At 44.5% G+C, this 12,921-nt stretch overlaps 1 protein-coding gene across 1 annotated transcript in view; it reads right to left on the reverse strand.

Moving 5' to 3' along the window:
- The window catches only part of PIK3AP1 (phosphoinositide-3-kinase adaptor protein 1), a 113,781-nt gene that overhangs the window by 19,015 nt on the left and 81,845 nt on the right, over positions 1–12,921 (reverse strand). The window contains exons 10-13 of the mRNA XM_043927007.1: positions 9,746–9,937; positions 6,857–6,922; positions 4,254–4,459; positions 1,180–1,252 (exon numbers count right to left, since the gene is read on the reverse strand). Coding sequence (XP_043782942.1) covers positions 1,180–1,252; positions 4,254–4,459; positions 6,857–6,922; positions 9,746–9,937 — 537 coding nt within the window. The remainder of the gene's footprint in view (positions 1–1,179; positions 1,253–4,253; positions 4,460–6,856; positions 6,923–9,745; positions 9,938–12,921) is intronic.

Here is a 12,921-nt window from a genome sequence, read left to right on the forward strand (position 1 = left end):
CTCCTTGGGGATTCTCCAGGCAAGAATACTGGAGTGGGTTGCCATGCCCTCCTCCAGGGGATCTTCCCAATGGAGGGATAGAATCCAGGTCTCCCACATTGCAGGTGGATTCTTTACCGACTGAGCCACCAAGGAAGCCCCCACATGCCCTGCCAAATCACAGCTTTTTTGACACTACATATATTTAAAAGCTTGAAATGTTTCATTCAGTCAAGTCTTCTTCTTCTTTTTTTTTTTTTTCAGCCATGTTGTGCAGATTGTGGGATCTTAGTCCCCTGACCAGGGCTCAAACCCATGACTTTCTACAGTGGAAGCATGGAGTCCTAACCACTGGACCACCAGGGATGTCCCATGGTTCATGTGCTCTAGTTTTAAAAAGCACCTCCGCCCTCTACCACCAGGTACCCTGCCGTCTGACCCTAGGATGAATACAGCTCTTGAACTAGATTTTCTTCCTCTTCTCCTTTGTCCTCTTCCCAACCAGAAGGCAGACAAGTATGAGTGTGGCTAGTGGCAGCACACATTTAAAACCTCGTCACCCAAGCAGGAGTCTGAGGATGACCCGTCTGACCTTCTGCCCACTCCTTGCCCAGGGATGGTGCTGCCACATGGGTAGCACCTGGAGAAGGGAGGGTCAAGGGGAGCAGAGGGTTCTCACTGCACACAACTGGAATCCATGGCCCTGCTATTGGACCTCCACTACACGTGGCAGGAGCTCTGCTGCTCCTGAGATCCGGGCTTCCAAAGCAGCATGTGGTGTGGACACTGATGACACAGTAGACCTGCTTGAACCAGAAACTGACGCTACATGAATGGGACTTTCTCCTTTCTCTGCTCAGAGAAACATGTCTTCCCAAATGCCAAGGGGAGAGTCAGGTGCCTGGGAGAAAGCATTATCGTCCTCTTTCATGGGAGGAGGGAATCATACAGAGTTCAAGCCTTCCTTTCTTTCATTTGCTGACGTGCCTTATGTGCCAGCCAGGTACTAGATTTACAGAATTAACAAGACAAAGTTGTTCCAAAAGACCTTACAGCCTACTGGGGGACCCATTTCTATAAAGAGGGTGACAGGTGCTGGGCAAGTGGTCTGCCCATTCAGGCCCCAGCAGAAAAGAGAGTCAAGGAAAACAGACCATAGCAAAGTCCCCCAGCGTGCAGCAGCCCCAGGAAGCCACATACCTGTCTGCTTTCCTGATTTTTGCTTCTCTCTCTGTCTTCGGGTGATGCTATCTCTTAGTCGTTTAAGATTTTCCTGGAAAAATTTAGTTTGTTTTTAAAAATATACACCAGAATTATACCCTCTAGGCATTAGAGATTCTTTCTGATTTTATGACATTTGCAAGATATATCACATTGCAATAACATTTCCAACATGCAAATGAGGCTGAGTGCATTTGTAATCAGCTCCCAGAGAAATTCAAGTCCTCTTAGAAGCTATGCCTGAAGAGAAGACATCTTGTCCACAACAAAGGGTCTCCCCTCCTCTCTGGTTCCCAGTTCCTTCCCAGTCTCATAACCTACCCCCACCTTGTATGCCCCTTAGACAGGCCAATCTCCTACCTGCTTACAAGCTCTCCACCCTCATTCCCACCTCTGAGACCGTGTTCTCGCACATTCCCCTGACCTTGAGGGACACTGATTCTAAGACTCTGTTCCAAGTCTGGATCAAGGCCCACCTTCTAAACCACCTCCCCCAACACCAGACTGTCCCAATCTTTAGTGATACCCATGCCCTGTGGCACTGGGTTATGATGCCTTGCTGTGTGTATGTGTGTGTGTGTGTGTGTGTGTAGTCTCTTCAGAGGCACTGTGAGCTCTTAAAGGGCAAGAGACCAGCTCTTGCACCTTCCTGTAATCCTGCTGTTTAGGCTATCACAGTCATTCAATAAATGTTAAACAGACATGTGAGGAGGAATATTTGTTATAATTTTAGTTCATAAACAACAATCACCTTGAAATTAAGTGTCTGAGCGTACTAGGGAAATGCCCCAGGGACTAACACTCAGACCATCTGGCTGGAGCAGAACGTTCCTGTGAGGTAGCCACAGAGGCAGAACAGAAAGACTGGTTGGGTTGTGACTGCAGCTGAGAGACTGAGCTTGGTCCAGGAAGCAGCAGGGAGACACTGGAAGTTGGGGGCTGGCCATAGCTTTAAGGTCGGGCAGAGAGGAGGGGGAAGGCATTGGAGGCAAGGAGACCCACCTGAAGACGATGTGATAGGGCAGACGGAGGTGATACAGGTCAGCATGAGGATCTGGCAGAGGGAGCGCAAAGACAGGAGCAGAGGCAAGAGGGAGAACGCACAGAGCAAGACCAAGCAAGACACACAGCTGGCTGGATGTGGGGGAGTGTGGAAAAGAGCCCAGGAGAGTCTGAAGTCTGGACATCAGCCTCTGGAAGGTAACAATAGGTGAACAGACACAGGGAGTCAGGACAGGGAAGAGGCCTCAAGGAACTGTGTGTTGTTGGATGTGCTGCAGGTCTAGGATACCTCGGGGGACACGCCCAGTTGGTGGCTGAAAAGATGTTACCAGAGACACAGATGCAAGAGTCACCTGAAGAGAGAAGGAGCTGAAGGGAAAGTGCCTGCTCACGCGAGGGGAGGTGCGGGAGAGAGACAGAGGAAGATGGGGCACAATGGGGCGGCCCCTGGTATGGTCTTCCCACTGTCCAGTCCTTGGACTCCTTGGCTCTGTAAGTGCCAGGAGGCAATCAGAGCATGGAGGACTCTCAGCATTTACTATGTGCCAGGCACGCCAAGGGCTTCACAAGGTTTAGCCCTCTCCCTTCACACTTCAGAGATGGGAAAGCAGAGGTACAGAGAGGCTGTGGTTGTCCAGTCCAAAGAGGCAGAGTAAGGCTGAACTCAGGCTGCCTGGCTCTGGAGCCCTGGCTACTCCTGACGACCATGCTGCATGGCACCAACTTGGCAAGGACTCAGAAGATCAGTGTTTGGCCAAGACCAGCCTGTTCCCAGCAGTACTGCAGCCTCCCTGGGTCTCCTGGGTGAGGAGGGCCCTGGGTTTCTGCATCCAGACCACCAGAGGGAGGGAGATAGGCTGGGAGAGAGGGTGACCCTGCTTTAGGAGCACTCAGAGGGCAGACACAGCATTGAGAAGGGAGCACAGGCTCTGAAATGAGAAAGGTTTCCTTTGAAGCCTGACTCTGCCTCCCCACCCCTCTGAGCCTCAGTTTTCTGTAAAGTGAAGTGAAAGTGTTACTAGCTCAGCTGCGTCTGACTCTTTGCGACCCTACGGACAGTAGCCGACCAGGGTCCTGGGTCCACGGAATTCTCCAGGCAAGAATGGGTAGCCATTCTCTTCTCCAGGGGATCTTCCCTATCCAGGAAGTGAACCCAGGTCTCCTCCATTGCAGGCAGATTCTTTATCGTCTGAGCCACCAGGGAAGCCCAATGACATTTATGTCCATGCCTGCTGTGAGGGGTGGAAGAGATTGGGTCCACTTAGCACCGAGCACAGTGCCACAGACTGTTGTCAGAGCTGGACAAATGCAGCTTTAGGACTCACATTCCTGTGTGTCACTGTGTGGAGTTACATGTCCTCATGTAACAGCAGGAGTCTCCTGACAGCCCAGCCCTCTGATCCCAGTTTCCTCTTGAGTGGTAACCACTGGGGTGGGTGTGGGGTCATCCTTTCCAGATCTTTGCACTGTGTGCATGTGTGCATGTTTGCACACAAACATGCCTACAGTTTGTGTGTGTGCATCTGTGTGTGTGGGGGCGGGGGGCGGGAGGTGGGTGTGTATATATGAGAGTGTGTTTTAACTTGAGTGGTTTTATGTCAGTGACTTGCTTTGTTCACTTAAGCATAATTCTTGGGAGCTATCCAAGTTCTCTGAGTTCTAAAGTGTGATAGTTCTGTGGGAGTGTCGGCACTAGGAGTAGAGAGAATGCCTCTGAAAAGCAAAAAGCTAGAAAGCAAAAGTATAGGGCCACATGCAGAGGGAAGTGGCAGGTATAGAACTGGGGGTTATAATTGAGTCTCGGTTCCTGATCTGGAGCCTCATGACACCAAGAAAGGCCAACCAGCTCTCGGCCAGGGAGCCATATGGTTACAGACAACAGGTGACAAATCCAAGTATGCACTGACTTATCATGAATCTCAAACAAACGTTCTCAGACCCAGCCGCGGGTGTGCCGTTACAGCAGTATACAGGACAGCCAGGGACTCAGCCCTTCTGTACTGTCCAGCGGAGAGACAGACGTGAAACAAAGTCCATCCAGAGCCAGTTACCTGCTGGAAGCGGAAGGACTCTGACCGCCTCTTCTGGTTGAGCTGCCACTCTTTGAAGTGTAGCACGGCCTCATCCACATTGACGATGCCCAGCTTTACCTGCTCCTGGAGGGTAATGAGTTGCCGCTGGCCTGGTGTTTTCATCCCAGCAAAGGGATCATATATGCTCGACTGAGGCCTGTCCCTCCACGGTCTGACAGGTGGCTCTGGAAAGGAAAGAGAAACTCAGTTTCCAGGCTCCTCCACTGCAAAGAGCTGACCGGGTGAGTGGGGTTCATGATGCCGGCCGTGGGTTCAAGAGGACATGTCTCAGAAGAACAATTACATGTGGAATCAAGACAAGGGAGATGCTACATGGAATCAGAGAGAGGGAAGCAGCTAATAATTTCAAAGCCTATGACACTAAAGTAGACAAGGTCACAACATTTTAGAAAGGTATAGCAACCAGGGGGCCTTCCCAGGTCAGGCTGGTGGTAAAGAACCCGCCTGCCAATACAGAGACATAAGAGATGTGGGTCCAGTCGCTGGGTGGGGAAGATTCTCTGGAGAAGGGCATGGCAACCCACTCCAGTGTTCTTGCCTGGAGAACCCCATGGACAGAGGAGCCTGGTGGGCTACAGTCCATGGGGTCATAAAAAGCTGGACACAACTGAATGAGTTAGCACACATGTAGGCATGCAGTATCCAGTAGATAAGTCAACATGAATTACTGAGAAGTCTTTAGACCAGCGTTTCTCAACCTTGGCACTATTGACATTTCAGGCTAGGTAATTCTTGGTTGGGGTCGGCTGGCTGTCTTGTACACTGTAGGATGTTTAACCTCATACCTGGCCTCTACCCACTTGATGATAATAGCATCTCCTTCCTCAGTTGCCACAACAAAAAAAATGTCCCAGGGCTTCCCTGGTGGTCCAGTGGTTAAGAATCTTCCTGCCAATGCAGGGGACACAGGTTCTGTCCCTGCTCTGGGAAGATTCCACATGCCATGTGACAACTAAGTCTATGCATCACAGCTACTGGGCCTGTGCTCTAGAGCCCAAGAGACACAGCTACTGAGCCTGCATGCACAAGAGTCCATGATTTGCAACAAGAGGAACCACCGCCAACGAGAAGCCCACACACAAGTAGAGAGTGAGCCCCTGCTCACCACAACTGAAGAGAGCCTGGCTGCAGCAAGAAGACCCAGTGCAGCCCAAATAAACAAATAATCTTTTAAAAAAATGTCCCAGATGTTGCCAAATGGCAGGGTGGGGCGGTGCTAGCGAGTGGAGGAGAAATCACCCCGAGTTGAGAACCACTGATTTAGACTAAAATCCTCCCAGAAGAGACTATACAGGAAAGGCTAACCAGGATGCTTCTCCCAGCACTTCTAGCCCTCCCCCATCCTGCCTTCCTCGAAGCAGCATAGGGCACAGTGATTGTGAACCAATAGGTGTGAAATGCCTGAGGAGACTGGAAGGCTAATGGGATCATGACCCAGGTCCAAAGTCACCAGGTAAAAATTAGGTGCTGGGTCCCAAGTGAGTCTCCTTGGGTTGTTCATGTGCCAACCTCCCTCCCACCTTAAAAATATATAATTCTCTGCTTTAGATGTTCTAGGGAAGTATGACGCCAACTCCTCTCTCTCCAGGCTGTGTGGCTCCTCTAGGTTCTGTGGGGAGTGAGCTAGATTTGCGGAAGTGATGGAGCCATTAAAGCACATGAAAACAACGTGACATTTCACAGCTCATTTCCTGTGGGGCTATCTTTGATTCTAAACGTCTCCAGGAGGACCCCATTTGGACACTGTGATTCAAGGAGGTGGCATGAAGGAAAAAGAGAGATGACTTCACCCAGTGGGTACTGAAAAAGCTTCAAAGAAACATATACATCATCCTTACCCACCATTCTCTTTGTCCACACACACTCACATACCTTTCTCCCAGGTTTGCCCTATAATCTTTAATTATATTGGGAGATGGAGTGTGGGGACAAAATAAAACTGCACAAGTCAGTCAGTTCCAGTCTCCTACGACCAAAGTCTTTAGGGATGCTTTCCATGTTTAGATGGTGTCATGGCTCCTTTTCAAAAGAATTATCAATGGGATACTACTCAATACCTCTGTTTAGCACAAGGAAATGCATCAAGAACAAAAGAGCACTTATCTCTTCAAACTTCCTTTAAAAAGCTTTCAAAAAAATGTCACCCAGTGGCAAACAAAATGTCTCAAATAAAAGTTGAATTAAAGTATACTTTAGCTAATACAGATAGCCTAGGTAAATAGCACGGTAGGGCTGGATCACTAAGGAAAGACTGGGTGCTGGGCTGCCCACTTTCATCTTGTTGGTATCAGTTTCAATGTCTAAATAGTATTTTAGTGTGCTGTTACAGACACTTTGTCGGGTACTAAAGTCATTGGTATGATCAATTTGTACAGTGTTCTAAGTCACCTCAATCTCTTCTCCTCTCCCTTCACCTTCAGTTCAGTTCCCCTTCAGGTATTTCTTGAACCTCTGTTTTTCAAGGATAAGGAGTGATTACACCTGGAAATCTCTGAAACATGAACACTGCCACCACCAAGAAGTTCAGGTCCTAAGAAAGAAAGCTGAGGACATCTGCTTACCTTTCTTGATGCTCTCTGAGGTAACATAGAAATTCCCAGGCCTCTCTTGACTTTTTTCTGCAAAAACTATGAGATAAAGAGTATTCTAAGTAAAGCCAAATAGTACCTCTTTCTAAGAAGCTTTATAATATTTTATACATTTAGCAGAAAAATTACCAAAATCTTGTCCAAAATCAATAGTAATGGATCACAACTTGGACCACTGTACGCAGTTCTAAAAATCAAAATTCTAGAAAGTGAAGTGTTAGTTGCTCAGTTGGGTCTGACTCTTTGTGACCCTGTGGACTGTAGCCCGCCAGGCTCCTCAAATACTGGAATGAGTTGCCATTCCCTTCTCTAGGAGATCTTCCCGACCCAGGGATTGAACCTGAGTCTCCTGCATTGCAGGCAGATTCTTTACCACTGAGCCACCAGACAAGCCCCTTTAAAGGAGGCAACCAAAGAATGGAAGCTCTAGGGATTACAACATGAAGACAGATCACACAGACAAGGTCTCAAACCAGAAAGACAAAGCCAGCCAGAGGACACCATCAGCATTTATGAGATCATTAAAGAAAAGGGTAAAGTGAACAAGGATGTGTGCTGGATCCTTGAATATTTGAAGCAAGCCATGGAACACCCCGAAGTTTGAGAATAAAAGGAAGTGCCACTTAACATGTCAATAAGTGCCATAAGACAGAACTCAGAGCAGTGGGACATGTAAAATGTGTGCAAGGCTCCAGAGTGACTTAGATGATGTCACTCATGCATCAGGAATCCATAAAGGCTCATAGGGAACACTAGGAAGTGACAGACGTTCACTCAGTGGTAAGATTAACAAGGGATTAAGGCTCCTTGGGCTCTGCACATGACTCCCTGCATTTAAAGCCTGGCTCTACCATTTATGAGCCACATGATCTAAGGCAAGAGGCATGAACTCTTCTTGCCTCAGTTTTCTGATCTGTAGAATGAAGATGGTATTGTACCCTTGGCTATGGGTTGTTGTGGGGATTATATGAGTTAATATATGGAAAGTGCTTAGAATAGTGCCTGGCATCTGTAAGCACTTCATGTTAGCTTTTATTATCATTGCATGCATGCTCAGTCACATCAGTCGTGTCTGACTCTTTGCAGCCCCATGGACTGTAGCCCACCAGGCTCCTCTGGAATTCTCTAGGCAAGAATACTGGAGTGGGTTGGCATTTCCTTCTCCAGGAAATCTTTCCAACCCAGGGATCAAGCCTGCGTCTCCTGTGTCTCCTGCATTGCAGGCAGATTCTTTACCCTCTGAGCTACCTGGGAAGCCCTTTATTATCATTATTCATATCTAAACCTTGAGATTGATGCCAATAGGACAGAAATCCCAATAAGAGATAGGATGTCTGTATAATGCTTTATTTGAAAAGACCCTCATGCTGGGAAAGATTGAGTGCAGGAAGAGAAGGGGACAACAGAGGATGAGATGGTTGGAAGGCATCACTGACTCAATGGACATGGATTTGGGTAGACTCCGGCAGCTGGTGATGGATAGGGAGGCCTGGTGTGCTGCGGTTCATGGAGTCGCAAAGAGTTGGACACAACTGAGCAACTGAACTGAACTCCCATGTATTATCTCATCTGACCTGCATAATAAGGTTCTGACAGAGTATATTACTAGGCATAAATTTATACATATATTATTATGATATGTATTTCATAGGTGAGGAAACTAAAACTAAAGAGGGCGAAATGATTTACCCAATGTCTCATTTTGTAGAATTGAAAAATGCAAGGAGCTGAGACTTGAACCCAGAGGTTCTGGCCTCCTAACCATTGCCCTTTTGTCATCTCCTGCCTCTCTCCTTTCCTTTGCTCTCCACAATGTCCTAGCAAGTCCTCCAGGGCTCTTTAGGAATTGCCTGTGCCCCTTCTAACTGAACTCCCACAATGAGCTGTACCATCATGGCAAACCATGAGGACTGAGGGCACTAGACAACACGTAAACTCCTTCTACTGCATTCCTACCCAACTTTGGATTGCTGGATTTAACAAATCAAAATAAAGACTGAAAAAAAGAGTGCCGTTTTTCTGGAATTCATAATTAATGAGGTATGGTTGTATTTTATTTGACAACCACAGCCCTCTGGTTGAGGGCTATCTTCCCAGTTTATAATCTTTTGCCATACCTTCCACAACCTGTTATACTATTAAACATGAAATGGAGGTCAAGTGCACAGATCTGGCAATTCTTATTATACTCTTAGAGTACTTGTAATCATATTAATAAAATCAAGTTCTGAAAGATAGTGAAACTTACAATGCTATGAGCATCTAATGTCCCACAGGTCATTGTGAAGAACTCAAAACTCAATTATCATCAACTTTTATCAATGTAGGTAGGTAGGTAGATAGCCTAGCATTGTGATTGAAAACCAAGGTTGTAGAGAGAGACTCCCTGAATTCAAATCCTAGCTCTGCTACATGGTTATCAAGCAACCTCTGTAAGCCTCCATTTTTCTCATCTGTAAAATGGAAATGATAATGCCCTGTACCTAATAGATTATTATGACATATTCCAAATAAAGCACTCAGTATATTTCAATAAATGTTAAATATTAAAAATTAATAATAATAGTTTCAGGAGATAACAATTACCAGGGATCTTGCTATTTGGAATAGAGAGACATCTTATTTATCTCTATCTTCCCATTATGCGCCAATTCCTGCAGGAAGGCCAGAACTGAATCTGACCACTGCCCCTAGTCTAGTTCCAGAATCTGCCCCAAACTCTGACCCTGTCTCCGGGGACTGGTTGGAGACCATTCAGGAGGGAATACTCTCTGAGCAATAATTCAGGAGGTAGGGGATCCAGGGAATTCCTGCTGAGAGGCCCTGAAGACCCCATGGGGCATCATTCCCTGCCACACTTGCCTTTAGAAATGTATGATTCATTGTCAGATAGCTGGTGAGTGGCAGATGCGCTGGCCTCTGGTCTGGGCACTGGGACAGGGGGCCTGTTGGTCAAGTCCACTGAAAAGGCCTCATCATCATCCACTGTGTGATATACATCTTCTTCCTGACCAAGATGGTCTTTCTCCAAACTGGACATTCCCATGCTGTTGCCTAGAAACAGAGAGAAAGGTGACTAAAACAATTGTCAAACCCTGGGATGCCCAACTTCTGCAACCAGCTGCCCTGGATCCCAGCCCTGCCCATCAGTAAGCTGATAGCCTCTGCATTAGGTAGGTCCTGGCAGCCAACCAGGCCAAGGACCAGCCCCACCTACCAGCACCTCCACAGTAGTTGGCCCTGCCACAGCAGAAAGGCCCATGTAGCCCAAGTAGAAGGCGCAACTAGAGTATATAGCTCTGGTGACCAGAAGGGTGTATGCTACTGGGCCCCATAGATATCTGCTATATAAGGCCACTTCTCTCAGATTGGGAAACATTTCCAAGCTACCAAACACAAAAATTAAAAGAGAGAATTATTCAAAATGAGGGGCAGGTAAATAATGCCAAACAAAGGAACAAGAAAACCCCCAGAAGAAGATTAGAAAAAGTAGATTTTAAAACAAAGACTGTAACAATAGACTAAGACAGACAGTATATAATGATAAAGAGAACAATCCAATAAGATGATATAACAACTAAAAGTATATATGCATCTAACATAGGAGCACTAAATACATACAGAAAATATTACCAGCATATGGAAAAACTGACAGTAATACAATAATATAGTACAATAATAGGAGGCTTTAACATATCACTTACATCAACAGATACATCATCTAGTCAAAAATTCAGTAAGGAAACACTGGCTGTAAATGACATATTAGACCAGATAGACTTAATAGATATATAAAGGTCCATATAGTTAAATCTATGGTTTTTCCAGCAGTCATGTATTGATGTGAGAGTTGGACTATAAAGAAAGCTGAGTGCCAAAGAAATTATGCTTTTGAACTGTGGTGTTGGAGAAGATTCTTGAGAGTCCCTTGGACTACAAGGAGATCAAACCAGTCAATCCTAAAGGAAATCAGTCCTGAATATTTATTGGAAGGACTGATGCTGAAGCTGAAGCTCCAATACTTGGGCCACCTGATGCAAAGAACTGACTTATTAGAAAAGAACCTGATGCTGGAAAAGATCGAAAGCAGGAGAAAGGGACGGCAAAGAATGAGATGGTTAGATGGCATCACCGACTCAACGGACATGAGTTTGAGCAAGCTCCAGAAGTTGGTGATGGACAGGGAAGCCTAGCATGCTGCAGTCCATGGGGTCACAAAGAATCAGACATGACTGAGCAACTGAACTGACTGACTGACTGACTGACTGGTAGAACACTGAATCCAAAAGGAGCAGAATACACACTTTTTTCAAGCACACATGGACTATTCCCCAGGGTAGATCACATGATAGGCCACAGAACTAGCCTCAATAAATTTAAAAAGATTTAAATTGTATCAAGTATCTTCCAAACTACAACAAGATGAAACCAGAAATCAACTACAAGAAAAACTGCAAAAAAAAAAAAAATAGAGGCTAAACAATATTCTACTAAACAACCAATGGGTCACTGAAGAAATCAAAGAGGAAATAAAAAATACCTGGAGACAAATGAAAATGGAAACACAATAATCCAAAATCTAGAAGACATATCAAAAGCAGTTCTAACAGGGAGCTTCAGGCCTACCTCAGGAAGCAAGAAAAGTCTCAAATAAACAACTTAACCTTCTACCTAAAGGAATTAGAAAAAGAACAACAAAGCCTAAAGTTAGTAGAGGGAAAGAAACAATAAAGATCAGAGCAAAAATAAATAAAATAGAGACTGATAAGTATTTAGCCAGACTCATCAAGAAACAAAGAAAGAAGTCCCAAATAAATAAAATCAGAAATGAAACCAGAGAAGTTACAACTGACATCACAGAAATACAAAGGATCACAAGATATTACTACAAACAATTATATGGACAATAAAATGGACAATCTAGAAGAAATGGATAAATTCCTAGAAACATACAATCTTCCCAGACTTAATCAGGAAGAAATTGAAAACATGAACAGACCAATTATCAAGAATGAAACTGAAGCAGTAACTTTACAAATTTGCAACAAACAAAAGCCCAGGACCAGACAGATTATAAGTAAATTCTAGAAAACATTTAAAGAAGAGTTCACATCAAAAATTTGCAGAGGAAGGAATGTTTCTGAATTCATCTATGAGGCCAGCATCACACTGACACCTAAAGCAGACAAAGACACCACGAAAAAGAAAATTATGGCCAATATCCTTGATGAACATAGATGCAAAATTGTCCTCAACAAAATATAAGCAAATGGAATTCAACAATGCACTAAAAGGATCATGCATCATGATGAAGTGGGATTTAATCCAAGGGATGCAAAAATGATTCAATATCTGAAAATCGGTGAATGTGATATGTCATATTAACAAATTAAAGAATAAAATTGTGTAATCATTTCAATGGATGCATAGAAAGCTTTTGACAAAATCCGACATCCATTTATAATTTTAAAAAACTCTCAACAGAATGCATACAGAGGGAACATAATTCAACATAATAAAGGCCATATCATATGGCTAACATCATACAAATGGTGAAAAGCTGAAAGCATTTCTGCTAAGATCAGGAACAAGACAATTTCATACAACATAGTATTGGAAGTCCCAGTCATAGTAATCACATAAGAAAAAGAAATAAAAGGAATCCAAATCAGAAAAGAAAAAGAAAAACTGTCACTGATTACAGATAACATGAGACTGTATATAGGAAATCCTAAAGATGCCATAAAAAAGCTATTAGAACTAGCAAATGAATTCAGTAAGGTTGCAGAATCCAAAATTAATATACAGAAATCTGTTGTGTTCACTAATAATGAACTGTAAGAAAGGGAAATTAAAATAATCCCATTAACAGCTGCATCAAAAAGAATAAATACCTAGGAATAAAATAAAATACATAGGAATAAATCTAATCAAGGAGGTAAAAGATCTATACTCTGAACATTATGACATTTATGAAACTAATTGAAGACAACACAAACAAACGGAAAGATATACCACATTCATGGATTAGAAGAATT

Source organism: Cervus elaphus, chromosome 15, assembly GCF_910594005.1.
Source record: "Cervus elaphus chromosome 15, mCerEla1.1, whole genome shotgun sequence".
NCBI classification, from domain to species: Eukaryota; Metazoa; Chordata; class Mammalia; order Artiodactyla; family Cervidae; genus Cervus; species Cervus elaphus.